At 43.6% G+C, this 17,556-nt stretch overlaps 2 protein-coding genes across 6 annotated transcripts in view; one reads left to right on the forward strand and one right to left on the reverse strand.

Annotated features, from left to right (window-relative positions):
* Positions 1-292: 292 nt before the first annotated feature.
* Positions 293-16,748, forward strand: CMTM3 (CKLF like MARVEL transmembrane domain containing 3). The gene is made up of 5 exons (XM_030025630.2): positions 293-464; positions 9,589-9,744; positions 11,586-11,681; positions 12,970-13,087; positions 14,771-16,748. Exons 1-5 carry the CDS (start codon positions 351-353, stop codon positions 14,797-14,799), a joined length of 513 nt encoding a protein of 170 aa, XP_029881490.1. The 5' UTR covers positions 293-350; the 3' UTR covers positions 14,800-16,748.
* CMTM4 (CKLF like MARVEL transmembrane domain containing 4) overlaps positions 2,785-17,556 on the reverse strand; it is a 59,903-nt gene continuing 45,131 nt past the window's right edge. Inside the window, exons 4-6 of one of the 5 annotated variants that reach the window (XM_030025628.2) lie at positions 10,700-10,775; positions 5,203-5,284; positions 2,785-4,734 (exon numbers count right to left, since the gene is read on the reverse strand). In XM_030025628.2, the coding sequence (XP_029881488.1) occupies positions 5,235-5,284; positions 10,700-10,775 (126 nt within the window). In that variant the 3' untranslated portion in view covers positions 2,785-4,734; positions 5,203-5,234. Of the gene's footprint in view, positions 4,735-5,043; positions 5,285-5,841; positions 5,931-6,498; positions 6,991-10,699; positions 10,776-17,556 lie in introns of those variants that run through there. The other 4 variants (XM_030025625.2, XM_030025629.2, XR_003924991.2 and 1 more) reach the window with 4 other exon arrangements.

Below are 17,556 nucleotides of genomic sequence, written 5' to 3' on the forward strand. Positions count from 1 at the left end.
GGGGAGCGGCCGGCTCCGCTTCGGCTCCGCTGGGCCCCGGCCTGCGGTGCCTGCGGCCCGGCTCCGCGCTGCCCCGCCGGGATCCCCCCCTGCAGCTGCGGCGGCGGCGGGCAGCACCGGGGCTCGGCGCTGGGACGGGCTGCGGGGCGGCCGTCGGCGCCCTGCCCTGCCCCCCCCCCCAGATTTGGGGATGCTGAAACTTTTTTTCACGTTTCCGCAGTGTCACGATTTCCGCTTCCCTCCTTCAAAAAAAAAAAAAAAAAACACAACCCCACACAAAACCACCGCTCCCGCCGCCCGAGCCGCCAGCGCTCCCCGCCAGCCCGCGGCCGCCGGAGCCGCTCGCAGCCATGGAGGAGCCCGAGCCCGCGGGGGCCGCCGCGCCGCCGCCGGGGCTGCGCTCGCTCCTGCCCCCCCGGGAGTTCCTCTGCTCCCGCAAGGGGCAGCTCCTCCTCGCGGAGTCGGTAAGGGCAGGGGCAGACCCCTGGGGGGGACGGGACGGGGACGGGGACACGGACTCGGGGAGGACCGGGGCCAGCCAAGGGCAGAGGTCCCGGTGAGGCCGGGGGCTCCGGGCGTGCCCCCCCCGGTTGGGTGCCGGTTACCTCCGGAGACGGGGGCGGTGTGAATGGGAGCGGGCCCTCCCCGCTTCTCGGCTGAACGGGGGCCGTTCCCCGGGGCCGTTCGTCTGTCCGTCTGCGGCGTGGTGGCAGCCGAGGGAGAGCACACGCGAGGGGGAGAAACGGGGGAACAGCCCCAGCAGCATGGGGGAACTGCGGGGCCGGGAGCTGCGGCCGGTCGCGTTCGGGCGGAGCGCGTTAGGAAACCGAACTAGCTGTCACGTTAAGCTTCCAGCGCCTTAAGCGCGTCCCCCTTTAGCAGGAACCCTGCTCGGTTACAGCGGGCCGTGACTGCGTTTTGACCTGTTTGCAGCGGGAATGCGGTGACCGCTCCCGACCAGATCTGCATTACCTCCTAGCGCCATCAGGGAGGCACGGTTCACAGGGGAGCTTGTCCCGAGTATGTCAAGAAAGATCTAACTCACCAATTTGTGATGTGTGGCATTACATAGGGGACCACGATGGCTCTGCTTTTGTCCCGAGCGCTCCGAAACCTGTGTTTGTCCCGGACCTTACAGAAGGACACGCTTCCTCTCTGCTATGGAGCCAGTTAGATTACTGTGAAAGTACCAAATAATAATCACTAGAAAGGAGCTTAGTGTGGTGAGAGCAGCACTGCTCCCCTAGACATACACCGTTGCTTTTGTTTAGGTCCAGGTTCTGAGATCTGGGCTGGTGGTAATTATAAGGCCTTTGATTTTTGGTGTAACACTTGCTGGTATTTTACTTGTAAAGGCTTAGAGCCTGACAGATGAAACCGTACCCACGTGATAGGGAAAAAGAAAACTTACCCCCATAGGTAGCAGGTATTTGACAATCAAAAGTTAAGTTTTAAGAGGAAGTTAGTTGACTGAAATTAGACCTTCAACATCATTTATACTAGAAATAATGAGAAATTTAAACACTAAGTTCTCTGCAATTTTAGCAGGAGTTTTGACAACGGGTCGTCAAATATCAGGACAGCCCAAACTAGTATTCAAGTACGTGGACCGCGGTTAAGATGCGTAAGGTGTCTCTGGCTACCCACCATGGTAGCTCAGAGAAGAAAACAAGGAAATTCAAGCAAGAGAAAGGGAAGGAACGGCAGGAGGAGGCAGCGCCAGCCCTTCTCTACCAGCCCTGTGAGTTTGTGAGGCTGCAGGCGCTGCCCTGGGGCAGACAGCGTGGGGAAGAGCCAGGAGATGCGAAGCTGGCTTTGAGAGGAAAAACCATTCATTCAGGAGATGAGGGTGACTTCTGGGGTGGGGAACAGGGGCCTCGGGCTGGGTAGCAGCAGGCCACGGGCTGTATCAGCTCCACCAAAAAAGCTGTAAAAATTCCAGGTAACCCCTATCACTTATACAGCATCTGTAGTTTACAAAGCCACACGTTTAGAAGATACCAAAGCCCAACTAACTTTGCTCCTTTGGCGCATGTTTTTGTTACATACTATAATGTACACTAGAATTTCCTAAACAAGCTTACAGCCAGTAAATTACAACTTTCAGAGAGAGCCTGGCTTTTTAACATCTCTGAGCGATGACGTATTTGAGGAATACTGTTCTGGTCATGGGACGAGACTCACCCTTTTGTTGTCATAGAGAAGTACTGATTATGCCTCCTTGGAGTAATAAAAACTGCTCTGTCTTGACAAAACAGGGATTTATCCTTTGTAAGGCCACTCAGGGCTTCCTGAGGGTTTGGCCAGCTGAAAGCAGCTCTAAAATCCCATTTGCCGAAGCAAAGCTTTCTATGTGCTTCTTGCAGGCCAGCCCATGTGCTTAGGATGTCGTTTCCTGGCAGAGGGGAGACAGCAGTAGTTTCCCTCCAGTTGTCTCAGTTTTGCCAGAAGAAATTCTTGAAGACAACACAGGCCCCAGAATAAATCCAGTCTGTATACAATTAGAGAAATGCAGTGCCAAATGATTGAAGATGAGTCCAAGTTAAATCTATCCTAGTTGAAATCTGTGTTTTATCTTTAGCTTTGTACTTCTCATCTTGAATGTTTGATTTTTCCTCTTTGACACAGTACTAGTGTGAGGTGGGGTTGGGTTCTGCATAAATGTATGTAAATAATATTCATGGATACAGATTTTGAATAGTGTCTTTTGTTTAGAAACAAAATGGGATTCTCATTATTGTTACCGAATATCTCTGTCACGTTATTATTTGGCAGCTTGGCAAGTCACGAGAAATGTGCTTTATTTCTCCATCTTTAAAGTCATGCAAATACTGGCAATCTCTGCAGGTACATCAGAGGTTCTCTGTCCAGCTGGAGGAAATGCCAAGTCATTTTTTTCAACATTCAAAAAGCAAACCGCCATATACTGAAAAATATATTACCAAAGAAGCAATTTACAACCATATCTTGACTGGGGTAGACAGTTATACTTGTCTTTTTTGGTCTATGGCAGAAAGGGAACGGGAGTTGGCTTCAGCAAATTCCCTCAGCCCAGTGACCGTGCTTGGTGTGTACTTGATGGAAGTAACCTCATTAAAAAGTCTTGTTTCGCCCAGTAGAAGTGGCTGGCAAACGATCGGTTCAGCTGTCGTAAGTTATAGCGGACCGACTCAGTCTTTGTGAACTAAGACAGCTGCCACATTCACGCCAGCCCCTTCCCTTTGCTTGCCCTGCTGGAGGCGGCTGGGAGCACTGGTGCCCGCATTGCAGCTCACGGCGTCCCAGGGAAGGTCACGCAGGCAGCTGCACCGGGAGCGTGGGAGCTCAGCGCTGCCAGCGAGGATTGCTTTGGTCAGACTGAAGGAAACTGCTATAGCCACTTATTTTTAAAAATAACATTTACACACATTTTCACATGAAGCGAGTAAGGATCTTTACAATATTTGGGTGTAATTGTCATGTTAGCGTGTAAACCGCTCTGTGGGCTCTCGGGTCTGGGCATTCTGGTGCTTCCTCTAGAACAAGTTAGGCTGGTGATGAAGCTGATTACTGCTAGAAGCTTAATTATAATCTCAAATTTTATTCAGAGAAGGAAGTTTCCACCCCCCCGTTCCTTTTCCTTTTGATCTTCTTGCCTTACTAATTTTTTATCCCACCTGGGAGAGCTACACAGCCACAAAGAAGCAGTAGCATCAAGTACATGTATAAGCTTTGCTGTCTCTCCTGATCCTATTTATTCTCATTCACTTGCTTGTCCACTTTCTAATCACCCGTCTTTATCTCCCAGGTTAATTTTTTTCCTCCTCCTTTTTTCCTTTCTGTTCTTTCCCCATACCATTATTTCTTCCATATATTTTAACACTCCCCTTAAGCGACTCATTTTTCCTAAATACTCAAGTTGCTGTCTTGAAGGTCAGCATCTCATCCATGCTCTTTTCCCCCGTTAAACGAAGCATTTTTCAGTTCCCTCTCTCCCATGCTGGAACCATTTAACAGCCACTCTCATACCTGCCACCAGAGCTTGTCCAGACAAGATCCACATTTATACATTCTGCTGCTCACCCCAGCTACTTCAGTCAAGCTTTTGCATTTGTCCTGGTGACTACTTTAATTGGCATCTCCTTAGTCCCCTGAAGCCAGTATGCAGTGGCACTACATATTTTTTTAATAAAAATGTAATATGAATATGTAAGGTTGTCCTGTATAAGGTTGTGGTGACACAACAGATGCAGAAATCATTGTGCCTATTTTTCTCCTCTTTTCCTGTCTGTCTTCTGTTTTTTCAGTCTTCTCTGAACTGACCTTCATAACTGAAACTTCCAGCTGTTCTGTGTAAAGCCTCCTTCGAAGACCACCCCTGGGCCTTCCTCTGGGTCTGTAGCCAGAGGGCAACCCTTGCAGCTAATTCTGGGCGAACCAAGAACTTCACCTCCATGACAAGTACGAAGGAGAAGAAGTAACTAAATAGCAGAGACCACCCAATGATCTACTTTCTCTCTCTGCCAATAAACAATAACAAAATGCACTCTTATCCAAAAGAGATCACCGCTGGCCACTTTTAAAACTGTTTAAGCAAACCTGTGCTTTTCCGTGGAGGGGAAATGAGGAGCAGGCATTTGACCGCACGGAGCAGCGAGCGGAGGGCACCAGGGCACGTGTAGCAGCGTGCAGTGACGTCAGCTGCCTCCCCGGCATCCGCATCGTCCCCGACGGGCTGCAGTGGGTCTGTTCTCCCTGCACGGAGAAGACAAATGCCTTCATGCTCTGCCATGACCTCAGCACTTCAGCAGTCCTCCCTCCTTGAAGGAGTGCAGTGCTCTCTAACCATTGTGACTAATTATTTTTTATACCTTAAGTTGCAAGCTGGTTATATGATAAAGTATAACTTCATAATGCCTGGCCAGTTTAAGCAGCCCAGCAATATTAAGTAATAATTACACGGGAGAAAATTACTTTTTGAAACACAATACCAAAAAAGTTTCATTTTCTTTTTGAAAGTAGTATGTAATAGTTCTTTCTCTTTTATGTACATTCCCATTCCCACAAAAGGTGCTCAGTGGAAAAATCAGGCTGCTTTTTTGCCAGGTTTTATAATCTTACCACTGCCAGACTATGAAAGGATCCTGTTCTGTTGTTCACTGCACTAGACCTTTCTGCATCCAAATATTCCTCCACAGTGAAGCTGGCAACAATCACACTAACCTTCAACAGCAGCGCGGGAACAACTCCGACTCCTAGCTGCTATCAGTGCCAAGGATGTAATCCCAAGGGAAAAAGAAAGCCCCTGTGTAAATACAAATGGACAAAACTGATGAAACACTATTTTTTTTTTCCCCAGAAGCAGCAGTGCTTGCTGAGTCTGAAAGTGCTAGAGATGAACTTGCAACTGCATTGAACCTCACAAACTTCCTCTCTAGCTGGTTTTTTTTTTAGCATAGACACAGAGCTGTTAGAAAAATGACAAGATCCCATTGCTTGACCCTTCTCTGAAATCACTTTTAAAGACGCAGCTTCAGGAAAAAAGGTGCAGAACAAGTGTGATGTGCAGTGGATCATTTGACAGTCTTCAGAGGGGTGAGGCTATATTCCGACAGTTGCTTTTGAGTTTGTCGTTTTTAGAGCAACTTTCAGTTTGCCAGATGTTTGTCTCAAAGACTTGAAGTCTGGAAGAGTAAGTAAGCAAACGTTCATTATTTCTGGGTGCAGACTGGCACATCAACATTTGCATTGTGGGAGGAGAGCTATATTTTTAAAATTATGAAATATTTAGATGACATCAAATGCTTCAGTTAGTGGCACTGCAATTAAAAGGTCAGACAAGGTAATAAGATACCTACTCACTTTTATAATTCAGAAAAGACAGTAATGGATAGTATCCAATATTGCTCAGGGAGTCCATGCACTCCACCTGTCAGAAGGGGAAATGAGCTCTAAACAAAGAGAAATGAGAAACGTCGTCAAAAGCCGTCAGCTTTACGGGCTCTTGTATTACACAGGGCTGTCCCCAAGTTACCGGGTGGATCTGGCATTAAAATGTACATCAGGGCTGCGACATAGCCACCAGGGAGACAAAAAAAAAAGAAAACCAAAGAACAAGCTGTAGCACCGTAGCTGTCACCTGACAGAGCCTTCAAGCACCTCCTTCCTTTTGTTTCTCTTGCTCTTTCTAACATCTGCCTGCCTCCCCTTCTAGCACCTTCCAACCTTGCCTCAATGAAGGCTGTAGCATCTAAAACCGCTACCTTTCAAACCTTCTCAAAATCTAGTTCACTATTTTATAGGTGTGTATTTCATGTAAAATCTTCCTTGGGCCTTTTCAGTCTCTGAATGCCTCCAAAATGAGGGATGGTGCTTAACTGGAGAGCAATTATCACACTTCACGTCAGATTTTTTCCCTTTTCCTATTATCATCAATAACCCATTGAAATCAAGGAACTTATTGCAAATCAAGGGTGTGGTGTTTTGTTTTTTTTTTTAACATGGCCTTGACACGCGCTTCCCCTGCACAGCGGGATGCTGACAAGTAGAGTCGGGAGCGCAGAGCTGGGATGGGCTGAACTCCAGCCCACCACTCAAAGTGGTGGTGATGGCGAGCGTACAGTTACTGTTCCATCAGGGCTGAGGAACAGGCAGCAGGAGACTGCTGTGATCCTACCAATAACCGAGGGGTTTGTCCGAGCAAGCAACTGGCCCGTTAACTAGATTTTAAAATGGACAACTAATATCTCCCCAGATGCCAGCTTCTCCGGATCAGGCTGAATTAGAAAGCTGAAATGCTCAGACTGATCCTTTTGTCTCTTCAGCAGCTTACCTTGCGCCCAGGCAGGAATCCCACCAGCACACTGGAGCAGAAGTCCTTCGGCGTGCTCTTGCCACAAAACAAGTTTCTGTTTGCACCCTGAGCCGCCTTACAGCAGGGTCTCAGGCACTGCACTGCGTTTCAAACCAGGCGGACCTGCCCAGGGCCGTCAGGGCGAGGACAGCGGGAACCTTGAGTTACACAAACTACCGTAAGGGTGATCTTAAGAGAACACAAAGGCTCTTCATTTCACCTAACAGTTAACGCTTCTGACAGAGGAACTTTTTCTCTGTATAAAGGCAGACAGAGCACAGGAGTTACTGTATCAAACAGAATCGAGATCAAAGTGATCTCTACTGTGCATCGTCAGCTTACCTATCTGAAATTTCCCTCTCTACCTCCCCTTGCTGCTGTAGCTGATGTATTATTTAACACTGCACTTAATCCTTTCATAAGAGATCTACCAAGTTTAGTTCAAGTCTAACGTTCTGCTGTTGAAAGGGGGTTGGCTGGTGGGACATATCCTGAACACGTCTCCTCCCTGCTGCTGTTAGTCCCTGCATACTTCTCTGTCTCTACATGTGAGCCAGAAAAAGAAAGAGATTTTTTTTTTTTAAACACCAGAACAACAAAGAAAAAAAGTCCTAGCTACATGGTGATTTCTTTTTAAACCAAGAAAACATGAAACCGTGTCTAAATTATGTTCCACAAAAGCAAGTGAAGCAGATTCACAAAGTTAAAGTCCAGTTCTTTCTGTATTTGTTCCATAGGTGTGGGAAGGGAATAGGTGGTGTGGGATAGGAAGGAAGAAGTCGTCCTCTCTCCTCTTAGTAGTTTTCAAGTTCTGTTACATCCACTTCTCTTCAAACAGTACTTACCACTTTTTGTTCACAGAAATAAAATACCACTTTAGGGATAAGATATATTGAATAAGTTCCCCCCACTGTATGAAAACTCTAGAAAAGACTGCAAAGAGGCTATGTAAGCACTAAGCAAATAGTAATAGGATAAATACAAACAAATAGGTATAGGTTAAATATTAACAGGCCTCAATGCGGAATTGAACTCTATGTATTATACCAGATAGGTTTCTTACAACCCAATGAAATGAGAACAATGCATAGGCATTTTAAGATAAATATAGTATCTTACTAAAAATGTCACATCCTCTCAAACTTCACCACCCAGTCCTAATGGATCAAAACAATATACTCCAGCTATTATCATCCTGGTCAAGAACACACTGCTTTCCCCAAAAACCAGGCTTAGAATAAAGGCTTGTTAATGAATTAAACTAAGAAATTATTTCAACAGGATTGAACTACTTAGTTGTCCCCTAAACCTAAATGGGCTCTTTTGATACGTGTATTTGAGGGCTGACTGACCCCTCATAGGAGTAATTATCAATCAAAAATTAATTAGAGGAGCCTTATGATTCAAGTATAACAATGGGGGGTTTTGAGGTACAGGTGGTTCCCAGGAACACATGGTAGCAGCAAGCAAAGAAACCGATAGATCTGAAATTTAATGAGGCAAATGCCTTGATCATCACGGTACAAACATTTATGCTTTTCAAGAAGCCACATCTGCCTTCAGATGTGCCATCTGGGGGAAGATAATACATCTATTTTCAGTATTACATGAGTGAAAATGTCAGTGTCCCAATTCAGAAGTTCAAAAACTCCTTGTAATCTAATGCTCAAACAGTACCTACTGCTATGTTGACCAAAAGCATCTCCGAGCATTGCTAAGGCAGAGATTTGTCTCCAGGAGGAAAGGCTGGATAAAGCAGCTCAGGTGTAAACTAGCACATAGTACTCACACTTGCAGAAAATGTTTTATTCGGTATGCTAAGTACTTTTTTTTTTTTTTATTTTAAGCTAATTTCAAGAAAACAGCAACCAGTTACCATGGGAGGCAGTAGAGCAGTAGGGCTGGAGCCCAACTCCCAGTACATCATTTGAAAATTTTATTAAGTTTCTCCATGGTTCCCTCACCTCCCGCTTTCACAAGTACAGTAGCTGAAAGTCCACAAGTGTAGCACAACACCTCGGCACTGTCTAGTTTAGGTGAAAATGCATTTTCTTTAGCCATTTTCCCATTGTGAAACTTTCTATTTTGAGCCATAAACTGTATCCTAAAGGTATTTTAATTGAATAGGAAAGCAAATGCAATTTTTATTATTTTGTAGAGTTAGGAAACATCACGGAGATAAAACAAATCTATAGGAGTTATCTATCCTATTACTGTCTAAAACAGCTGTCTACATTGGAAAACTAGAACCAGAGACTTCCAGAAATGACAGAATAATTAATTCTCAGCTCTTTTCTATCCATCAACAGCAGGCTTTTTTCTTTCAACTCTAAGAAGATTATAAATGCTGAGTTACTTTGGCTATCTGAGCAATGATTTGGGTTTCAAATGAGAACTGGCACAGTTGAAAGCTTAAAGCTCTGTTTGCTTGGCAATGCCCCACTCTATTTTCAGAATTATGTTGTCAGAACTGTTCACAATCCAGAGCAAATTACTGACTCGGAGAGGTGCAAATCCCCCGAGCTCTCCAGAAAGTCGATTTCGCACGCATTGAAATAAACACCATTACTTTAGATTTATTCCATGCTAAACAAGACAATTCATTTGGCCCAAGAAAAAAAAAAAGTAAGCAGCAAGATATGCCATCACCAGCAGCACTGACAGGAATACGCAGGGAGAATAATGCTTCAAAGCTGCTCAGCTGCCTGAGGCTCTGCTATTCCATGCGAATAACTAGAGTTTTCCCTTTACTCTAGGTGCTGTCATTTATCATCTTTATCTGCTATATTGCATCTCTAGCTGCCTCTTTCATGATGGCACCACTCCTAGAGTTTCTGCTGGCACTGTTTCTTTTTTTTGCCTACGCCTCCAAACTTAATGAGAAGTTTAAAGGACTCTACTGGCCTTTGACGGTAAGTGAAATGTGCAACATAAAAACACAGATTTATACTCTACAGTATAACATGAGTAAAAGGGACTATATGGGAGTTTAGGCTGACTGTTAACAACTTCACCCCCTTATCAGAAACTTGTCTGTATTGCCTCTCATTCAAAAGATCCTAAAGCACTTCTTAAACTGCTATACTACGTACTACAGCTTTCTTGGTGCTGACACAAAGCGTGATTTTATTAAAGCGCAGAATTTATGCCCAATTCTGGGCAAACGGCTTAGGGCTGGATCTTCAGAAGCAGGCAACATCAGCCTAACTAAGTCTGACCACTGCTGGGGGCTCCTTAATATTGCCACCGTTACAAATGAGGAAACTGAAGCATGCTATATAGTAATGCATATCCTTTACTAAAATGTTTTAAAATTCTCAAGTAAGTGCTGTTGAGATGCAGAGTCGTACTCACATGCAAACAAACTGACAGCTACTTTGTTAAGGGGGGAAGCCCTGCAACTCTTTGCCAGTAGATGCTCATTCTCACAAAGGAAACCACTGGCTATTCATTGGGGAGTTTTCAGGTTTGCAGTTGCAGGTGATTCCTGCACACTGGCCACTGGATGTCTCTGTTGCTTCAAATATACATTGTAAAGGGAGCATTTGTCTAGCAGTACAAATAACTTCCAATAAACCGCTAATCTAATCGGTCTGGGTTCTCTTTTGGTACAGTCTAGCAATAGTGAGATTTGAATTAGAGCTCTCAATGTATAAAAATAGCATTAGTGAGGCCACTGGTGGATAAAACAATAGTGGTGACTTTGACTATGACAGCGTGCATGGGTTTCAGCCGGTAATCTCAGTTCCATCGTTTTCCCATTTTCTACATGCATCTGATCCCAGAACTAAGACAAAAAAAAGCACTTGTATGTTTGTTATGTCCATTACCATAATATACTCCAGCCGCAAAATGTAGATAACTGACCTTGTCCTGACTTCAGAAGAGTCAAGTTTCTTGTAGGATTTGTGCTTTGAGACAGTATCTTACTCATCCATCTGTTCTGAAAAAGCAGAAGATCTAATTGTGAACAGAGGCCAAGATACCATTATTCCAGCTCACACGATTTACACATACCCTGGGAATCGGAGGTCTTTATTTAATATACAGTTCAGAGACACTGTTGCTCCAGCACATCGCTGCTTGTATTATAGGGCACAGCCCCTGCCCTGCAGAGCTACAGTCTCGGGCACAGAAGCACATATTTCAATGAGAGCAACGGGTACGTTCACTGCAGGCTAGCCGTTGGAGTTACAAGCGTACGTACTAAGGATAAATAATAGTTTTAAACACTAAACAAAGTGTTTAGTTCCTAAACGAGGAGTTTCTGCAGACAGGCTTACTTCTATATAGAAACAAGCACACGCCTGTTCCCCGTGGGAACTGGTCTGCTCCTCCAGAGCCTTTGGTACCACAGGAGTTCTGCTTAAAGATGAGACTTTTTAAGGCATTGCAAACGATTCTTCCATTAGAGCCCTTGCTGCGTTCCAAGTTCAACACCACAGTAAGATAGCCCTTCTCGGCCTGAAGAAAGGTCTGCCTGACATAAGCATGTTAGAAGTAGGATTTATACAACATCTGTAAGAGCAGAAGCTTATGCCAAGATTCCGGTCATCTCTCATTTAAAAGTATTTCCCAGATGAGCAATTCATCCGCTACAAAATACCAGGCTGTAGTCACACCCCAGCATCAGGCAAGTCCACTGACACAACAACAAAGGTTTTTAGTGGTCACTTCTGAAATCATTTTTAGAGGAGTTTGTATGTTGGAATTACATGACTAACCCGAGAATGCAACATTGCTTATTTTACAGGATTTCTTGCGGTGCGTCACTGCTGCCATTATTTACTTTGCCATTTCAATTGCTGCTGTCTCAAAATACAACGACGGAGCATCTAAAGCAGCAGGAGTAAGTAGACATGAGCTTTCCACTTAAGTATTTTGGTGAACTGCATATGGACGTACTTTAGAAACCATTCAATTTTGTCCCCATTGTGAGTAACAGAAGTTTCTTCAATTAACTGGCTGAGAATTAGATTTGCCTAAAGCAAGGAAGAAATGGTCAGTGATTTAGAAAACCAGGTTTTGAATCAATGAATAGTTTTTTCATCCTCACAGTGCTCTGCTCAGTGTTAACTATACTACTTGCAGAAGGCACCTACTCTGCTTTTTAATTTCACCAGCTGTACAGGGAAGGTAAACTTCTCTGTTCCTGCAAAGAACATCAAGATCCTTGAATGGAGGGAATAATAATAATAATAAAAGAAATCAAACCTGTAACTACTAAGGACAGTCTAAATTAAGTAATTTCAACCTCCTCCCTCTACTGCTTAATTTTACTTGGATGAGTTGAAACAAAAGCAGTGTCATTTTACCCTCCGGTATATGGAGTGCCCAGGGGAGAGCCTTCGTCATCAGCATTTTGTGTTCAGAAATAAGATACAGCCTCTCCATCTGCAACTTGACTCTAAGCATCAATAATGCATGCAACATAAATAAAAATTGCATAATAATTTTAAAAGATAGGGAAGAACAATACCCAGTAGTGTTAGCCAGCAACCCTTACCAAACCATCCCAAGTCATACGCAATTTCAAAACAAAGACCTTGTTTTAATCTTTGTCACTCGGTCTAGACATGGAGCAATGCAAATAGCATTTACCCTAGCTTCTTGGACTGAAAAGCAGCCTATTCTTGCCACACTGCTGCTTCTTTGACGTTAAATAGGTAACTCCAGAATCATTTTATTTCAGTCTGGTTCACTCTGCAATAGACATGCAAGGCAAACCAGTAAAAAAATTATTTCCAGAGAAATCGAGGTGATTTCTTGGTGGCAAAGAGATGCCCTGGGATGGTGGAGGTGCAGGTTACATTCTGCTGTAGCTCCTGGCACAGGGCAACGCTGACGCTCAGAATGTGCCCAGAGCCAGGGCGGGATGTAGCCTGGGGAAGGGCTAAGGACACATCTGATAGAGCAACTGCAGGCATCACTACTCAGGCTCCCAAATTAGCTGTAATTTAGTTGATGCCAATGGGTCGTGAGACATTTCCCTTCCCTGTCTCTTTAGAAAGGCACAGGCCAAAAAAAATCAAGCCTGAATTTTCTTTAAGAATTGTTCCTCTGTCAGTTAAGCTTATTCTGGTTTGTCATTGATGGACATGACCTGTTGTTAGAGAGAGTATTATTTGCCATTTTAGGTGTTTGGATTTATAGCCACGATAGTGTACGCCATTGATTTCTACATAACCTTCAATGACCTGGTTACTTTTCTCAAGCAAGGCAGTTCTGATTCCCCTGAAGGACGCAAGTCAGAAGGTAGGTAAAATTCCCCCTTTTGGTTATACAAGCATGTAACGTGAGATTTTCTTCTCCATTTCACCCTTCACAGGGGAGCAAGAGCACTCACTCAGTAAGAACAGTTTCTATTCTTGGCTACCTTGGTTTTGTATGCCACAAATACGCTGAATTGTGAAGCTGCTTAGTCTTAAAATACAACAACTGGAATTTCAGTGATTTATAAAGATAACTAGCAAGCCAGGAATGTTAAGTTCCTCAGAGTTTTGCACCATCTAATTTTGAAAGGCCCCAAATCCAATTATAGAAATTATTGTGCAGCACAGACTTTTTTCCTCCCATCAAAATGTCTTCCTTTAAAAACAAACATCTACCTTTTTTTTTTTTTTTTGATAACTTAGTAATTAACATCCATTAGTCCATAGTCTTTTATGTCCAATAGTGCTTTTCTCTTTATCAGCTCTTTATCAGGATTACCTCTTATTCCGGGTCAAGCTTTGACCATATGTGGGCAAATGGTCTTGAAATCTAAGGGCCACACAGCGTAAAATTAACAAGATTATTATCAAATTTCTTTCTAATTTAGGAGGTACAGTCTACCTCAAATCAGACAGATCCACTTAGAAAAGGATAAAAAGAAGGACCTGCTCTTGGGAGTTCAAACCCATTTCAAGTCAAGTCAGGACACAGGTAGCTATTTTGCAGTACCCAGGAGTCCAAATTAGGCATCACGCCCCTGTGATACTACTCACTGCACCCACACAGATGAAAAAGACCACTCCACACTTAAAAAACAAACAATCCCCAAACCCCCCAAAACACCCCACACAAAACCAAAACCCTCAACAACAAACACCCAAGACGCGTACAGAATCCTGGAAGGTATATAGTAATGCTAACAGTCTTCTCTAGGTATTAGTAGACTGTTAAATGTGTTGCAAGCTTTACGACAAAAAGAGAGACAAAGAAAAGAAGAATTAAAGGAACAGATCATAGGAAACAGACTGTTAAGACTAGAAACTGTTTATCCCCACGAATTGAACTGACCTCAGGAGAAGATCAGGTGACAAGGGTACAAAATTAGGCTAAAGATTAGATGGAGAGAGAAATATATAAACTTACAAATACACAGTCATGCAGCTTTGTGTTGATGATTTGACCGTGCCAGAAGGGCTCTGCACTGTTTCTCCAGCACCATAATGATGTTCGCACTCGGCTCTCAAATGCTGAGGCCGGAAATCCTTCGCTTCCTTGCAAGCAGAGTCTCGAGCTTGGGCAAGATGTACCTCTATAGGCCTGTTGGGATTTCTTCACATCTTAAAGCTTCTGGCTTTCAGCTACGTTCAACTGGCAGTGCATAACCGTGACCCACAGCAAACAGCAATGTTCTAGTACAGGAAGCGTGTCTTCAGCAGACTTCCTCTTGGTGGTCATGCTAACAATAATATCTCTGCAACTTCTTTCATCTGAACTGTTGTCTACGTTGTAGTGGTCTAAGTGCCTCAGCAGCATTCCTCAAGTCCTTTGAAACACCATTTAAAACTCCATCGTATTAGTAAGAACTGTCATTTTACAAGCCTCTTCCCAAATATGCCACATCCTTTGAAGTAAACACCTGCTGAAGAGCAGCATATCTCTCCCAGCAAGAGCTAAAGCTGATTTCCAGTTTTCATTTTCGCTCTTGTTCCTTGTTTTAAATTTCAGATGAGGACTCCGATTCTGACTCAGACTGAAGAAGCGAACGCCAACCAAGCGTGAAGGGAAGATGATCAAGCACTTTCCTCTTTGCCGAATGCACTGCCAACTGAAATATCTCCCTTGTTTCGGCCTCAGTGTCCTCTTTCCACCTCACTGTTTCTGGAATCACCAAAGCACCGACAGGGCAGTGATGTGGAAAAGGAGACTATTCCCAACGCCATTAGACAGTCCTTCAGAACTACGAATTTTACAGTAATTCAACCTGCCACAGAGGTCAGTATCCAAACAACATATCTCAATTCTCTGTTGCCTCTCCTTACTCAGCACTACAAAGTACTGAGTAAATGGGAACATAGTATTTTAAATGTGTAAGTGGAGCTTATAATATGCTTTCTTAATTCCAAATCTTTAACACTTATAGCTTTTATACTTCTTGCTGTGCCAAAGAAGAGAGGCTTGGAATGCCTCTACTTTATTTGTATTTTTCTTGATTAACTAACAGTATTTCTTTATCTGAAGTCTGAATATTCCACTATCTCAAGCACTGAGGGCATAGATTATAGTTAACATGTTGGTTTCAATACATTTATATCTACTGCCTATCTGCAACAAGAAAAAGTGACAACTGGAAATCTGCAGCAAGAACAAACCTCAAAGTATAATCGTGCCACAGGGTAGCTGGCTCGTCAAACATTCAGTATCACTTTTTTAAGCTGCTTGGATGGGGTCACGTCCCATCTTCCACAATTTCACCACAGATACGAGGTAGAACAGATGAGGCATCGTCTTACCAGCCCCCTTCCTACCATTTGCGTGGAAGCCCTTGTATGTGTTTGCACATACAGGTAAGGCAGGCTTGCCAAATACCATCCAACAGTATCTGCCTATCAAAGCCTGCAAATACTTGTGTGCAAGATATCACTGTCTGATCTCATGCTCTGTGTTGCGAACACTGGTCCTCCCACGAGAAGTAGCCCTGGACTTAGTCCACTGGGTTCGCAAAACAGACAACTTGTTTCGTAAAACTCAGGATACCTGGGCCCCAGGAGGGCAAATGCATCCTTCCCACTGTGAAAAGGCAAAAAAACCAACCTCCAAACTAAAGACTGTCTGCAGTGAAATTCATTTTCCATGACCCCTTTTTTGGGGGTGGGAGTGTGTGTGTGTGTTTTGTTTTGGGTTGGGTTTGGTTTTTTTTTTTTTCCCTGGAAGAACATGATTTATCTCGTGGTCTAGTATTCTGGGGGAAAAGCCTTCCGACTTTACAAGAAGGTGTTTTCATGGGTAGCACAACCTACCTTGAAATATTTGTGTCTACCTATACACGCATACTGCTTGGAAAAAGCATGGCATGCTCCTTATATATGGCATCAGATAAGTCTATTTCAAAGAAACCTGTATACATTTTAAAAAATTAATAAAGTACCAGAACAGGTGGCCTTAACAAAAAGTAATTAAAATGAGAGCAGATGGTACTAACAGAGTAAATGAAAAACAGGGATAAAACAATAAAGGCAGATTTCCTTTGGAAAAAAATTACCGCTTGGGTTCCAATTCCCTGCTAGCAGCTGGCTGCTAACAGGCACAAACACGGTACCTAACAGTGAGCAGGTGCTTGGGAAGGTGCTGGCCAGATTCAGAGTTGTCTGACAGGCAGCTCCTACATCTCCTGTTTCCAGACCACTGAGGGAATAAAAGCAAAACAAATGGTTGCTTCTAAATGTGACAAATCATCTTTGCTTTTATGAGAAAGAGCTCTTTGGACCTTTTCCTGTATGAAATTCCACATTTCTTTCTTTTCTGTTGTCGTATTTTACTGGCATGCACTGTGACGTCAGGGGACCTGGGCTCATTTTTATATTCAATTGTTTTGTATTTCTCTTTTTTTTTTTTTTAATTAAAAAATGTACTGCATGTCACAGCTGGAAACTAGTACATGGTTAATATTTAGAAACTGTGCTGGATTAAACCTCTTTTAATAGAAGTGTTGGGTGTCTTTATTTTAAGACCTGCTTCTACTGCCTTGCCTCTGACTAGCGAGAGTAACCATGTTTCAAGAAACTCCATCAGGCCAGATGCCGTGTGCTGGGGAGGCGGACAAAAAAAAGCACAGAGCCAGCACTGGACACCACTCACTCATGCTTACATGTCTTGCAGGAGAAACCTCATCTTTAGAGCATAAGCATGAAAGAATTTAACCAAGAATTAGTTTTAGCATATTTAGTAGACATTAGAGATAGGGTGCTCTTAAGCAGCAACTAGTAACACTGTAAACAACAATCCCCTTTGGGTTTACCCTTCACAGACATGGTATAACCTAAACCTGCTAAGATTTTCTAGTAATTTTTTCACATTGGAATACTCCTAAAAATCAACAGAAGCAGCAGACAAAATTGCTCATTAGTTGCTGCAGGACTGCTTTAGCAAGCGTGCAGTCAATTGCCCATCCAGAGAATTTCATTATTAGCATTCAAGTACTTGATTTATTTCTAAGCAGTTTGCTCCCAGGGTCAAGCACTTGTGTAAGATTCCAGCCTTTTATTTAAAAGATCTGTTCCCATGATTGAAATAAAATACATTTCTGTATTTTATGAATATAATTTCAGAAAAGATCATTCAATTAAAAATAATTACTTTAAAGCCAATTCTGATGGGGGGGGGGTGAGAGACTGAAAGAGTTAATGTCTCAAAAGCCCAACAGCTCACACACCAGCAACAGGAGGGGGAGGCCGTGCGGGAGGGTGCGCAGCTCCCTGTTCTGATAAGCTGTTCTGATACAAAGATCAAACAAC

The sequence above is a fragment of the Aquila chrysaetos genome, chromosome 9 (genome assembly GCF_900496995.4).
Source record: "Aquila chrysaetos chrysaetos chromosome 9, bAquChr1.4, whole genome shotgun sequence".
In the NCBI taxonomy this organism is placed as follows: Eukaryota; Metazoa; Chordata; class Aves; order Accipitriformes; family Accipitridae; genus Aquila; species Aquila chrysaetos.